Raw genomic sequence first — 15,825 nt, 5'->3', positions numbered from 1 at the left:
AGTACCTAAAAACAGCTTTCCATAGTGCATTTTTCTAGTTTAGATGACTAATCAACAAAGAAACGACGTAGTCAAGAAGAGGTTGTTGAATTAAATGTCGCTATTTCCAAAAACTGATTAAACAGATTGTACAAACTGTGGCGCACCGGTGCATTGGAAGCTGTCATTTGCAGAAAGCGTGTATCCGGGCTTGCAGGAGCACTTGTAGCTTCCCTGGGTGTTGGTGCACAGCTGGCTGCAGATGCGCGGATTGTCCTCGCATTCATTGCTGTCTGTTTGCAAAAGAAAGGCGAAAAAATTAAACAAAAATGGCACTTTCACAAGCGAGGCTTGCGGGGTCACACCGGGAAATAAAACGATTGACATTTCTCCGGCAGAAAGCCACTTCGGTGCCCTTGGAGTTCAATTCCGCGTCCGCGTTCGTCTTACTTAAGTTGTGGCTATTTCAAGACGTGGTTTGCGAATCAGCCTCCTTTAGCCATAGCAGACTCGTGTGTACCAGCCGGCAAAGACGAAATATGCCTTTCTTCACAGAACGATTCAGCCTCACGTACGATGTGTTTCACTATTTACAGTGTCTTATTTACGCAGTGATATACCCGTTGTTCCCTTATCGTCAGTCGTGTGAATTCATCCCACATGGCTTCACACTGCCTTCAAATTAAGGTCCGTTTAGTTTTACAGACGTAGATGGCCGAACAGCGCGAAAAAGACGAAAACGCGAGACAACTGTAAGCGCCTTCAAGCTGACGTCTGTTTCAGAAGAAATACTCAAATAATGTCAAGAATACAAACAAAAACAAATTTTTTTGTAGTGTCGAAGGTAGAGCAAAGTACGATAATTTCACGGAACCCTATTGGAAATGTGAGAAAGCTCTTAGAGAATGTAACAGTTTCAAAACAGTATGGCACTTCACGCACCTACACGCCATGTGCAGCGAAGCACGCACATACGCGGCTAATTTTTATCTGTCCTCCAAACCAAAACTCGCCCAAACACATGATCACTACGACTCTGTCCAAGGTTGTTCTGGCAGGGCGGTACTCGGTGAATTTTAGTACACGCGTGCGTAGTCAGCTGTTAAGCGCTACGACCGTATTGTCGTTCTTGACGCTCTAGGTATCTCTCCGCTTACGCCAAGATTCACCCATGCTGGTTTGTTTGGTGTTGCAGCGTGCGCTTTATGAGCCGAATACAAATAAATATTTTATTCAGAGTCAGCGCTAGGGCCAACCTCTGAAGCCAGTTATCCCATAAATGGGGTAAAGGAATTCCCTGGGCTTCCTTGGAACTTTTAGGATACAGTTGTTCGTTTTGTTATTATGGTTTTCAAAAAAATATACTGTTGTTTGTAATACAAAACGACTTGAAATTTATAGTTTAAATTGATTTTCAAGCTCGTTTTGATAAGTTTATGCAATGAAGCCGCTGCACTCGAGGTGAAATGTTGCAGTGCAAGTTGGGCTAACAACACAGCCTCCTCCTACTTAAAGCTATATTCACGGAAGACGTTTGCACGTTTATATTCTGCTCGACATGCAAAACAAATTGGAAAACAGCAAAATGCCAAGATTGACACAGAGCCTTAATCAAACGACCCTAACACAATGTAGCAGTGTCAGAAGTGTTTGCCACTTCACGGCACCAATGTGCATGTGGAACGAATTTTTTCTGGATGCCGCAATGTAATGACGCAGCCTCACCACGCTCAGGCGTTTACGAGTCATTTGCAGTGAAGCACACAGATACGCGGCCGATTTCTTTCCTCCATGCCACTCCTCATCCAAACGTATGACCAGTGATACTCTATGCAATGCGACTTTGCACAAGGCTGCTCTCCATACGAACGGCTCCGTGTAAATTTGCGTGCATAGTCGGTTACGCAGGGCCCCTGACGCCTTGTCGTGCTCAACGCTATAGGTCATCGTCATCATCATAGGCCTACATGTATGTCCACTGTAGGACGAAGGCCTCTCCCTGTGATCTCCAATTACCCCTGTCTTGCGCTAGCTGATTCCAACTTGCGCCTGTAAATTTCCTAACTTCATCCCCCCACCTAGTTTTCTACCGTCGTCGACTGCGCTTCCCTTTTCTGGGTATCCATTCTGTAACTCTAATGGTGCATCGGTTATCCATCCTACGCATTACATGGCCTGCCCAGCTCTATTTCTTTCTCTTATTGTCAGCTAGAATATCGGCTACCCCCTTTTGCTTTCTGATCCACACCACTCTCTTCCTGTCTCTTAGCTTTAGGCCTAACATTTTTCGTTTCATCGCTCTTTGTGGGGTCTTTAACTTGTTCTGGAGCTTCTTTGTTAACCTCCAAGTTTCTGCCCCATATGTTAGCACCGGTAGAATGCAATGATTGTACAGTTTTCTTTTCAACGACAGTGGTAAGCTCCCAGACAGGATTTGGCAATGCCTGCCGTATGCACTCCAACCCAATTTTATTCTTCTGCAAATTTCTTTCTCATGATCAGGGTCCCTTGTGAGTAATTGACCTAGATAAACGTACTCCTTTACAGACTCTAGAGGCTGACTGGCGATCCTGAATTCTTGTTGCCTTGCCAGGCTATTGAACATTACCTTTGTCTTCTGGATATAATTTTCAACCCCACTATTACACTTTCTCGGTTAAGGTCCTCAATCGTTTTCTGTAATTCGTCCCCATTGTTGCTGAATAGGGCAATGTCATCTGCAAACCGCAGGTTGCTGAGATATTCGCCGTTGATCCTCACTCCTAAGCCTTCCCAGTCTAAGAGCTTGAATACTTCTAAGCATGCAGTGAATAGCATTGGAGAGATTGTGTATCCTTGCCTGATCCCCTTGTTTATAGGTGTCTTTCTACTTTTCTTGCGGAGAACCAAGGTCGTTGTGCAATTCTTGCGGATATTTGCCAAGATATTCACGTATACCTCCTGTACTCCTTGATTACGCAATGACTCTATGACTTCTGGTATCTCTAGTGAACCAAATGGTTTTTCATAATCTATGAAAGCCATACGGAGAGGTTGATTGTACTCCACAGATTTCTCTGTTCCCTGATTGATGACATGGATATGATCCATCGTAGAATATCCCATCCTGAAGCCAGCCTGTTCTCTTGGTTGGCTGAAGTCAAGTCTTGCCCTGATTCTATTGGAAATTATCCTTGGTGAATATTTTGTATAATACTGAAAGCAAGCTAATGGGTCTATAATTCTTCAATTCTTTAACGTCTCCCTTCTTATGGATGAGTTTTATGTTGGCATTCTCCAGCTTTCTTGTGCACTTGAAATCGTGAGGCATTGCGTATAGAGGGCTGCAAGCTTTTCAAGCATGATATCTCCTCCATCTTTGATTAAATCGACTGTTATTCCATCTTCTCCAGCAGCTTTTCCCCTGGTCATGTCTCTCAAGGCCATTCTAACTTCATCACAAGTTATAGAAGGAGCCTCTGAATACTGTTCATGACTACTTCGAATGAAAGTAGCTTGGCTGCTCTGGGAACTGTACAGGTCAGTATAGAATTCTTTCGCTGCTTTTACTATGTCACCGAAATTGCTGATGAAATTACCCTGCTTATATTTCCGTGCATACATTTTGCCTTGTCCTATGCCAGGTTTTCTTCTCACTGGTACGCAGTAGGTACGGTGTCCGCTTATGCCGAGATTTGCCTATGCTGCTTTGTTTGGTATTGCAGCATACGGTTGTTTTGCCGGTTACCGATAAACATTTCATACAAACGGTGCATAAATCTACAGCATAGCTGTGTTGCATTAACGAGCCCAGTACATCCACATCTTGCCGTTGACTTGGCGAGAGGCGTTCACTGCGCCGCAGTATGACCGCAAGCCATACTAAGCATGCTAATGTGAAGTTGATTTGCGCTGACTGAAATGAAAACACGCCATCACGCTTGCAGTTCCACATTTTCACGTTTCCTCGTTCGCAGTTACTGCAGTGGTTTCTCACGTCTATGAGTATGTATTTCGTCCTCAAATGTTCCTTAGATTTTGAAAAAAAGAATTCTACATCAGGCCTGATATCACTTGATCTAGCGAAATTTTCTAATGGTTGGCGGCACCGTTCACAGTGCACAGAGATTGACAGAGGTACGAACGGCGAAATCTCTGTACCAGTACTTCTTTAAAGAGCCCAGGGCATCCGCACCCAGTCGTTTACTTGGCGAGATCCAATCAGTGCTCTGCAGTTCAAAAGTTACACTTCGCATGCTAATGCGAATGCAATTTGCAGGGATTGAAATCAAAACATGACGTCACTTCGGCTATTTCACTGTAACAACAACTTGCCACAATACGTCTCTAGATTTGGACAATTTTGCTCTTTTCCCTGAAGAAAGCTTACGATATCTAGATCTGCAGAAGCTTACCTAGAATGGGCAGCACTCACTATATCCAGCACATGGTTGATAAATAAATTGATTTCTCCAGAAAAGCCACTTCCATTCAAAGTTAATGAAGGATGACGAACACATGTGACACCATTTCTTTCCATTTCTCAAGTCTCGATCAATTATAGTTCGCATTAATTTTTATTGCGTGCTTCTGCAATGAACGTCAACTTGAAGTCAACCCTCCTTCGACTTCACGTCTCATCTTGTCATATTTTTCGCGCTGTTTATTCAAGAATACAGACGCGCGCACCTTCCTGTTTCTAAATACATTTATTTGGAACAATCAGAAACAGTGATTAGTCACAAGGCTTATATATGAAGTTGTTGACGCCTCCAGCAGACTGGAAACAAGTAATGCTCAGCCACACTGCTAATCACATGGTGCCTAAGCTTGGGGATCAAGTCTGTAAAATTTAAGAACTCGCTGCACCGGAAAAACGGCCGCACTTTGTCACTGTTGCTGGTCGGCTTGAGAAATAAAGAGACCGACGAGGCAGGGCTTCACGTGTCATTTCGTTGGCGCCATTATTCGGCCATGTGAAAAATTGCTCAACTTTGATAATCTCGGAAACGCCGTGAGCTTGAGTAGGAAGGCTTTGCACTTTTGCTCATCGCCAGATTGTCATATGTGAGAGGCCGCCTGCGGCGCGAAAAAGAAGAGGAGCACCTGAAGCACGGCGTTCGGAACGGCACGAGCCCTCGAGGCGCGTGACCCGAGGCGTAATCGAAGGATGAACGGCGCTGTCCGTTGATTATCGACGTGGCTTGGGGCCAAGAAAGTCGCATCGTCAGCTACGTTCTAGCGACGGGAGACTTGGGGGTCTGGCCGAGTCCGTGACGTTGGCCGTCCAAGGTGTGGCCGTCGACCTCGGCAAGTTCGAGCGAGGCTCCTGGACTGGCTGCAGCCTCTCACGGCGGGACCGGGCACCCCAGAGAGGATCCCTCTTCTGCGGCAGACTGGCACGGTCGATAGCCCTCGGTACGCCACGTCGGCACTCACGAAGAAGTTGCGACGCATCCCGACGCTAGGCCTATCCAGGTGGGCCTAGTCAACGCCACGCCACGTCACCGACCAAGTTTGAGACACCGGCATCTAAGACAAGCGCACTGACGGGCCGACGGCAAGGCAGGAGCGACATCAAGAAAGATCCGACAAGCTTCCCGCGGGGAATATACGTGCAAGGACGAACTGAGTAAGAACGATCCCCACTTGTAGTGTCACAGCATTAGGCTAAGGTTGTCTGACTTTCATAGAGGAAACGGCCGGACTTATTCTAGGCAGAATTAACTGCATGTTTAATCTTTAAGAGATATTAGGTTGTATGTTTGTTAGTATTTTTCCCGCAGTGTGTTTTAGTGTGCTTGATTTTTAGTTTGAGTTTTGAGTTTGCGTGCAATTAAATATCTGTTTGCTGTGTCGCCATGCGTATTCCTCCTCCATCTCTTATAACACCCGCACGCCCCCGGCATCGGTGACAAAACGCGACACATATGAAGAAACAGAGGAAAACGTGCGCTTACCAACGCATGTGAGATTGTCGGCCATCAATTTGAATCCGAGTGGACAGCTGCAAAAAGCACTTCCGACCACATTAATGCAGTCGTGGGAACAGTTAAGAGTCTTTTCGGCGCATTCGTCAACGTCTGAAAGAAACAACATTTGTTAGTGAAGGCAGCGTTTCAAAAGGCTTTGCAGTTTGGTATATGTCTGACTCGGTAAGCGTGATTTTCCAGAGGCTTTCTCGGCATTTTCCTTCGTAGTATGCCCACAAGTGTCGCTCTCCTAGGAAAGAGAACTCTTACAATTGAAAACCTACGGTGACGGGTATTATCTCGGAGATTAGCCTAACAGTAAAAATAACTAAAAGCACAATTCACGAAGCTCTTCGTCCGTAAGAACCGTTTGCCATTGGCTGACAGCCATCGCTTGGAATGTATGCAACGTCACTTTTGACTGCCGCGAGGTCGCTGGGTCACATCCCGGACACGGCGGCCACATTTCGATGGCGGCGAAATGCACAAAACGCCCGTGTACTGTGCACGTCAAAGAACCCCAGGTGGTCGAAATTAATCCGGAGCCCCCCACTACGGCATGCCTCATAATCATATCGTGGTTTTATCCTGTAAAATCCCAGAATTTACTTTAATTATCTTTGGGCTGGTCTTACGAAGAGTTCTATCGCAAAAACATTGTTGCGTGTGCGGACCCTTGCTTCCATTATTAACGTGGCAACGTCATCAGTAACCACGCCTGTAGACTTGAAAGTTGTGAAAGCAGCTGCATAATAAACAGCTCAGTTGACGCCTATCTGCCTCTAACACCCACGCGGTAGCAGGTGCGCCCAAATTTTACTCGAGGCATGCTCAGTTCGCTATGTTGCGCTCATGTAAATGCGGCAATGTAGTATTCTGCTCGCGGGGAGCGTTACTTCATCACAGCCTTCCGCATTCGGAGAAGCTCGTGCGAACCGGAACCCTCTTCAGAAGACGACATAATGATGATGATTTAATGTCATCCCCTTTGAAACGGGGCGGTGACAAATATTCACCTAGACTGCTTGATTTAATCAGGTATGCTACACAAGTTTTTTTATCCAGCATCTTTGTATAAAATGATAAATAGCTTTATTTGAATTTTGTGTGAGCTCAACGCACAAAACAGGTGTCGTATTTCCCCAATACCTCCAAGCCGTGCCACGTGTGCTGAGTGACCAGCTTACCTCGCTCGAGTGCATTTGGGCTTGCTCTTTTTCCAACTAGTTTCAGAATTCTTTTGTGGCCGGATTCACAAAAAGCTTCGTTCGTAGGTGCACTGGCCAGCCGCCTTCACTAATAGTATGACCTGCGCCAGGATTGGCTCTTACGAACAATTCTGCATGGCGTAAGAGCTTTTTGCGAATACGCATCCTGTTGTTTGAAGAAACAAAATTCCCGCTACAATGCTATAACATATTCATGTAAGAGTGAGCACGATCACTATCTCCTTAATACAGCCATTTAAGTGTGTTTCCAAGTCAGCTTACCCATCTGTTCCATCTTGGTATTTCCCTCCAATAATAGTATAAAAAATGAATAAATGCCGCAGTTTCACCCGAAAAGCGCATCAATTGCGATAGCAAATTAGTAGCGAGCTATACGGAGTAAGAATAGTAGTTTTATCAGCTGTATAAGCTTGGACGTGCAGCAGCACCAGTAACGCGCAGAACTGTTGTCGACGCCGTCGGCATTTTGCCCTCATTCGCACCGAACGCGCGCGACGTTGGTGACTGTTGCCGGTGCCTCTGGGGGCGGCTTGGAAGTTTTCGACGAGATCAGAACGGGACACTCGTCGAGCAGCGTCGGAAGTCTTTACCACCTACTCGCCTCGCAAAAATACGCATTTGGTGCCACAGCTAAACGTCACCTCCACTTCGTCCCTCCCGTCCCCCCGCGGCCTTTCGCGCGACGGAAGAAGTCGCGTTTGCTCTCCGCCGTGCGTTCGCTCCGCGCGTCCCTCTCGCGCTTTCATCGCCGTTGGACTCTATACGGAACCTCATGGCAACGACGACGGCGACGACGACGCCAACAGCAGAAATCCACTTGGAGTGTCCATAGAATTGCGATAATAGGCCCGATCACAGTCATAGCAAGTTCCGATAAAGAAATGCGTCACCACGTTCTCATTTATTTATCGGTACTTGCCCTTAGTGGCCAGCCAGCGCAACGCGTCAACAGAGCCACATAACGCTGCATTTAAATACAGCGCGGCTAGTGAATCAAGAAAATGGCCGCGCGCTGAATCGGTTCCCCACTCTGGCGTGTATTCACAACGAGGTACAGGCAGAGAATTCATTATGACAGGAAACACAAGCAGGCAATGCTGCGTAGTGAAAGTGGGCGCAGAAGGGAATTGGTTGAATTTGAGCCCACTGTTGGGTGTGCCACTTTGCACCTAGTATGCATCATGTGCTACGCTTGCTGCCAGGTATGCTATATGCCTATTCAATTTTCAGGGCACCTATCGTTGCCTCTCTTGCACTGGTTGCTACCCGCTTTTCACTAGGTTACTCACTCAGGAGTCGATAGGGCTACTGGCCTGCGTGGCCCTCCGCCACTTCATGCTACGCTATTGCGGATCTTTCCGTACCTACACACCACTCGCCGCCGACGAGGCCTCTTCGGTAGCCTGCATTGCATGCGCAGTCTTCCTTCGACGCCTTTCCTGTTCCATTTGTGTGGCTGTGGGGAGGGCATTTGTCGCACTGGCCGAAGGCGTCGTTCTTGAATGTGTTCCTAGGGCAGTCTACAACATCGAAGGCAGAGAACTAAGGCAATCACACACTCTAGACGTAACAGTTACGTAACAAAATGGCAGCATGCACAATTTCCAGTCCGAAATGCTTCATTCAAAGCACCCGTATTACAGTCAAGCGAAAAAATCTACGTGGGCCACAACGGAAAAAGTGAGCCTCAGATGTCTGAACAATATATAGCTGTAGTGGCACATTACCGATTCCCATCAATACAGTTCGTGTTTCATAACTAACTATTTCTTGCACTTTTTGCACGCCAGAATGAAAGAAAATTAGTTTATAAAGGTTTAATAGAAAACAAGTAAACACCAACACACCCTTTTGATAGACGACATGAGCGTTTTTCTTCCACATCATGTTCCACTTTTGTCCCAATCACACAAATAGCGGAAACGTATCAAGATGAGAAACAAAACTATTTTTCCAGTAAAGCCAGTTTCCTGCAAAGTCGGTGAATGATAGCGAACACATGTGGTACCGTTTCTTTGAATTTCGAAAGTCTCGATCAACTATATTTCGAATTAATTTTCATTAAATGCTTCTGCAATGAACGTCAATTTAAAACCAACCTTCCTTCGGTCAATCTGTTTCACGCCTCGACTTCTCATATCTGTTCACGCCTCGTCTTAGCTTTGTAAGAAAGACCACGTAATAGTTTTTTTTTTTCTAGCGCACCAGTGATCTAAGTTAAGAGTCTGCATACAAAGCAACTACAATGTAACGCTTGTGCAAACTGAATATAGCGCTTTAAGTTTACAACAGATCTCTCTCTTTCTCTCTCGTTTTTCCAAGTCCTGCGAGTCTTACTGCTCCATTTGTTCTGGGCAACGAAAGTGTTTTTCACCTTGGCAGTATCGTTGTCCATAGCCGACAGGAACCCTTCCTGGCCGACAAACACAATGGAAACTTCCTCTGGTATTCACGCATACATCAGAGCAGGGTTTTCCAGTGGCACACTCGTCTATGTCTGAAAAGTACACAAACACAACACTGCTGAGAGAAAGGAAAGCAGCATGCAACCTTGGCGAGGCTGGGCTCCGCCGCTGTACCGTGCTTCAACAGTGCAAACCATTGAATTGTATAAGCATATCCGTGCTATTCAGCTCCAGTGAACCTGCCATCAAAAAAAGACGCAGTAAAGGTGAAGAGAGAGAAAGAGTCCCTTTAATGAATCCTGGAGAGGGTTTCCTGGCAGCATGTTTAGCATGCTACTCCATATGGGTATGAGGAAAAATCAAATGATGTGCACATTTCACGACACACACAACATGCACAAAATACACCATTCAAGAAAACCCAATAATTACTACTCGACTAAAGTTTCTCATTGAGACCAGTGTCTCTAAAGAATGTCAGAAATGTCTTGGTTGCGCGAGATGCACAGGTAGCGATAGTCCTTGGGCAAAGGACGTGTCTTAGTTCAAGCCAAAGGGCTGACAGTCCGCTGAATGTTCAGTGGGGAAATTGGCCCGCGGTGATTTCCGGAATAACAGGGCAGCACATGAGTCTGTAAAGACAACGTAGGAGGTCACTAGCTACTTCAAGATATAAGTGAGAGCTGCTGCAGTGGTGCCAGCTCCGTGACAATGGAATAACTCTTGTGGCTTAGCTTCGCGGAAATAGTGGCGCCTGTTGCTGGAATCTACACAGCTATGGCGGATGAATCAGTGGTTACAGAGCTATCCATGTAGATGTGGCGACGTTGTTCATAGCAGCGTAAGATGTCCTCTAGCGTAAAGTACTTTAATGCTGGCATGTCTTTATTGCGATAGCAATTGTATGGACACTTCAACCGGATTTCTGCCATCGGCGTCGCCGTCGCCGTGAGGTTCCGTATAGATTCCAAGGGCGATAATATCGTCGCCGCGCGCCGTATGCGCGAGCGAAAGCGCGCTGCGACGGAGAGCGAACGCACGGCCGAAAGCAAACGAAACCGTCGCGCGAAAGGCCGTGGGGGTATGGGAGGGAGGGAGGCGGGGCGACGCTGTGCTCAGGCCCCAAAGGCGTGTTTTGCAATCGGGCGTAAGGGGAACTTGCCACTCAATCTCCCTAGCGAAAGCAAGAAAGCGGGAAGGCAGCGCGGGAGGGAGGGGGGGGGGCGCAGCTTGTACTCTGCCAACAACTCCGTACTTTGCCCGGCTGTGGCCGTCGCCTGCACGGTCTCTTATCTACACACGGCTCTGACATTTGTATGCGCTGTGCATCCGCCGCTCAGTTTCCTTTGAAGCGATAGACCGCACGAACCTTGCCTGCTGCGGCGGCTGCGATTGCTGCCAGCGTCTTGACAGTCGTTGTCTGCGATCATTCAGTGCGATCTATTCATGTTTGCTTGTGCGCGCTGACACCACGCTTGTTCAGTTAGTAAGCGGATGTGTCCAAGTTTATGCAGCCGATAAAACTACTATCCCTACTCCGAATAGCACTCTACTAATTTGCTATCGCAATTGATGCTTCGCCTTTCGGGCGAAACTGCGACTTTTTTTTCTTGCCGGCGGATTTGTCCGTACCTCCCGCGGCGTCCCACACCCCCACAGCGCATGCACGTCCCCTCCCTCTCTCTCCTCTCCTACGCTCCCCCTTTCTCTCCTCTAGGAATCCTCTACGGAACGGCGCCCGCGTCCCACACCCGCACAGCGCATGCGCGTCCTCCCCCTCTCTCTCCTCTCCTATGCTCCCCCCTTTCTCTCTTCTAGGAATCCTCTACGGAGCAGTGCCCGCGTGCCACACCCCCACAGCGCATGCGCGTCCCCTCCCCCTCTCCTCTCCTACGCTCCCTCTTTTCTCTCCTCTAGGAATCCGGAGCGGCGCGCACGACAGGTGGTGCGACAGCTGCATACTCCGCTGGGGGCGCCATGGTAGTTCCGCGATATGAAAATGACGGAGCGCGCGCGCCTCATTCTCTCTCCTGTGCAGCGCCGCGATGAGCGCTCGGGCCGCTGCCGCGAAACCATCTCCCGCTCAAGCTAACCATCTCCCCGCTGCTTCGCATCCAAACATGGTTCCCTTTAGCGGGAGATGGAGTAATTTTTTTCTTCTTTACTTGCAGTTAGGCTTGCATGGTAAGCTTGCAGTAAAGACCAGGCGGAGAACTTCCAAACGTGCAGTAATGATGCATAAGCACTCCTTGTAGAAAGCCGGAATCAGGTCCGTGATCACAACGATATGCGCCGGCAAGAGGGCGTTCAGTTACGCTGCCAACGTATGGCACACACTATAGTGATTAAATCCTGCGTTTGTGAAATTGGTAGCGAGAGACGTCCGCTTTTCGTTAGTGTGATAATTGTTGATGTATTCCTCGGGAGTCCAAGACATATCCTTGATACTCTCGCTTGCATTCCGTTCAAGATTTTCCTGTTCGTTCGGGAGAGGTCACGCAGGGCAGGAAAGTTATATCGAAGGAGACCTTCGCCAAACGTATGTGTACAATCGTAGGAGGAATTCAACAGAGCACTAGCCATCATTGCTGGAAAGCATGCCGAACATGTAAGCTATGAGGCAAGCTCCTCCTTTAGATATCGTACATCTGGTCACCATGTCAGCTGTCTGTCAAAAGGCAGGCCAAGGAATTCGTGACTGGCATGTTAGGGTATCTGGATCCCACTACTTTCAGGAGACCGCGATGGATGTCTCTGTTCGTATTTGCTGTCGAAACACACTTTTCCGGCAACATTTTGAGCCCTCGACTACTTAAGAGCTTTTCGATGCAGGTGATGGCTTGCCCGCTAAACCCACATGCTGCGTCCAGAACGCCGTTTGCAGATTTCGTCTGGATAACGAGAACTCTGCACGGCGGGCGGCAGTTGTTTTCCTAAACAAATCAGTCAGACGCAGAATAGTGTGAGGCTGAAAACGCCGTCTTGCGCTATCATCTTTAAGTACCCGTGCTTCTGAACGTCGACTGGTCTCGCTGGAGGAATACCTTCGCATTCCATTAGGATGTGCTGATGTCACCGACCCCGTGAACTAGGCGCAGACGCCGGACCAAATTCCAAAGCCGACTTATCAGCTTCCGAAAGTAATCCCACGAAAGCAAGGACAATTAAGAATGGGCCCTCTGGTGCGCCAGCGAACGCCGGTTGCTGTCCAAGGACCGAGACAGAGCCCAGAGTTGTCAAAACACAACAAAATATATTATTCACACAAGGCAGTTACACACACACTCGCACACTTAGGCTAGTCACAACACAATACAAATCAGATATGTATTAACAAACACAATAAATAAAATAATTCACGACAAGAACTAAGAGTCCAACACGTACATTACAAAATGAATAGGAACACTAAGTGTCCAATCGTATTCACCCGTGTTGGTCTTGTCAGACGATCTCGGCGTAGCTCGGGGCAAATCTCGAAGAAGGAACTTCTTCCGGAAGTGCAGACGCTCGATGAACTCGTCGACTAGCTTGCCGGGGAATCCCCTTCTTCCGCAGACGGTCAGTCTTCACGCTACATCTCTTTACCGGAGTGGTCTGAACTGAACTGAACTCTCTTGACGATTCTCGCACGGCGGTTATATAGCTTCCACAGGCGTTCTCGAACTTTCCTATTGCAGTCATGATCTCGTAGCATGGCCAAAGCCTGGGAATCTTCTCGTCTTTTCTCGCACGTTCGACCAACGCCGTTGGAGCGTCGTCGGGGGGGGGGGGGGGGGGGTGATGACTCATCCCGTTGGCACACGTTCAGGCTGTAGCAATCTCTCTCGACCCGCCGGGTTAGAAGGTGTCTCGGCGCGCACGTGTGCTCTCTCCCTCTCTGGTTAACGTCGCTTCGTCGATGCTCTTCTAGACGTCTAGGCGCCGTTGTTCGCGTTCCTGTTTGAGGCATATGCGCTCTCTCCCTCTGTTGAAGTTGCCGCGGGGCCGGCGTGTTCTTTCGCTGGCTTGCATGACACGCGGCGTGCGCTTGGATTACGCGCTCTTTTGTGACAGCTGAGTTGCCTACGGATTTTCGCTACAGCAGACGCATCTCTCATCCTGTTGCGAATATTTGCTCCGGTATGCATCTACAGCTCTGGTGTGTGTGTGTGTGTGTATGTATGTATGTATGTATGTATGTATGTATGTATGTATGTATGTATGTATGTATGTATGTATGTATGTATGTATGTATGTATGTATGTATGTATGTATGTATGTATGTATGTATGTATGTATGTATGTATGTATGTATGTATGTATGTATGTATGTATGTATGTATGTATGTATGTATGTATGTATGTAGGCATGTATGCATGCATGTAGGCATGTATGCATGTATGTAGGCATGTATGCATGTATGTAGGCATGTACACCAAGGCACTGCCCTTCGAGGCATAGTACCAATTTTCCTTTCTAATTGCTTTCTTGCCACTCTCGTAAATCACTATCGCCTTTTTTCTATCCATAGTCTTTTTGTATCCATCGTCTTTTTGTATCCTTTGGATCTGTCTTTGTTTCTCCTTCTTTTTGATGGCTCCTGATTGTCTATTTACGCTTTGATGATGATGATTTTTGGCATCCCCTTTGAAACGGGGCGGTAAGAAATAGTCACCTAGCTTGCTTGAGTTACTCAGGTGTGGTATACATGCTTTTCATTCTATCATTTTTGTATAGAGCTCTTTAACCTATGGCTTAACGGATCCGGTCGTATCAATCCTGCTTTTTAAGCTCTTAGGTTCCCGTTCCTGCGTCGAGCGTCAGCATTGTCCCTCGTAACCGAGCGAACGAGCACACCGAAGGATGAAAGCGAACGCGCAGCGGGAGATGAAAGATGGCGATAGCGAAGAAAGGGGAGGAGGAGGGTGCAGCGGAACCATGAGGCGGAAAGCGAAGGAGCAGAGTAGGGAGAAAGCGTGAGAAGACAAGCATAGTGCCGCGCAAGACGGGCTTTGCGGCGACGTGGCTGCAAGCTGGCGCCAGAGTAGCGCGCGTCGTCTTTATGGAAACAAAGTACTGCATGAGCGGAGGTCTGTCTGCAGCGGCTGCTGTGAATCGCGCCCACCCGTCACCCACGCGCTGCCTCTCGCGATATCCTCATTAGCGAAGCAGTCCCGCCACACTTCGCTTCGTTTGCAAGGCGCCACACGAGACAAATTATCCGCGCCAGCCAATATATCGCGAAATGCGAACACGTATACAGCTGCGCTCCAATTCCGCCTTAGGTAGCATCGTAAAAGTCGGCCAATTTTTTTATGAGCGGCTTTCCCGTCAACGCTTTAGCGAGCTATGCCATGAATGCACTGGGTATGTGCGGCTCTACGATGAAACTCTCTCCAACTTGGGTCACTGAGTATGTGCCACTGGGTGTGCGGCAAGCGAGGGAACAATTCTCAGCGTTCGCACACACCGGCGCGCCATGCTTCTGATCTCGGAGGCCACGCGCGGACTTCTCGGCAGAAAGAAGCGCGAGACAGGATCTCGGTAGCCTCATGACGGGTTTCTCAGCATTCGCACGCACAGACGTGCCATTAATTTCGGAGGCCACGTACATTATTCGCGGTGGCACCGCTAGACGCGGTGAGTGTCCGCAGGGAAGCGCGGCGCGAAATAGGAATCCCCGTCCATACATACCACATACATAGCTTGCCTCATACATAAGTAGCTTCGACGGTGGCGATACATTGTGCCGGGTATCTGAGAACACGAGGTTTGCTTCCGGCAGAGACGAAAATCTGCAGCAAAAATAGACATGTTTTCACCAAACTTTGGGAAATACTTCTCTTACGGTTTATTTCCACAATTACTCAATGAATCCGCCATCCGCAGCAATAACCGATTTAATTCGCCTTCGGAACGGCTTCATGCACGCATCAGGTGGTCGTTAAAGATGTTGGCCATTGAGTCAGCAATGGCGGCCTTCAGCGAGTCTTTTGTATTATGTGGCTGTTTGTTGGCCTTTCAACGACGCTCCAGACAGTAGTTGAGGGGATCTAAATCTGGAGAACTAGGAGGCCGCAAGCTGGGAGTGACGTGGTCGTAGAAGTTGTCAGTCAGACACTCCTGGGTGACACAGGCTGTATGGGTGGGAGCCGAATCTTGCTGAAAGACGTAAGGTCTTGCTTTCGAAACAGACTCTATCCGGGGCTTTACAACGGTGGCAAGCACCTCCAGGTACGCAGCAGCATTAACGCGGAGTCCTTCTGACAAAAAGTGTG

The 15,825-nt window shown here is 48.0% G+C and overlaps 1 protein-coding gene across 1 annotated transcript in view; it reads right to left on the bottom strand.

Moving 5' to 3' along the window:
- Positions 1-15,825, bottom strand: part of LOC119448056 (fibrillin-1-like) — a 176,793-nt gene that overhangs the window by 62,071 nt on the left and 98,897 nt on the right. Inside the window, exons 15-18 of the mRNA XM_037711550.2 lie at positions 9,534-9,656; positions 8,524-8,679; positions 5,919-6,041; positions 147-272 (exon numbers count right to left, since the gene is read on the bottom strand). Coding sequence (XP_037567478.1) covers positions 147-272; positions 5,919-6,041; positions 8,524-8,679; positions 9,534-9,656 — 528 coding nt within the window. The remainder of the gene's footprint in view (positions 1-146; positions 273-5,918; positions 6,042-8,523; positions 8,680-9,533; positions 9,657-15,825) is intronic.

Source organism: Dermacentor silvarum, chromosome 4 (genome assembly GCF_013339745.2).
Source record: "Dermacentor silvarum isolate Dsil-2018 chromosome 4, BIME_Dsil_1.4, whole genome shotgun sequence".
Classification (NCBI taxonomy): domain Eukaryota; kingdom Metazoa; phylum Arthropoda; class Arachnida; order Ixodida; family Ixodidae; genus Dermacentor; species Dermacentor silvarum.
This window is presented reverse-complemented; position numbering and strand designations above follow the sequence as displayed.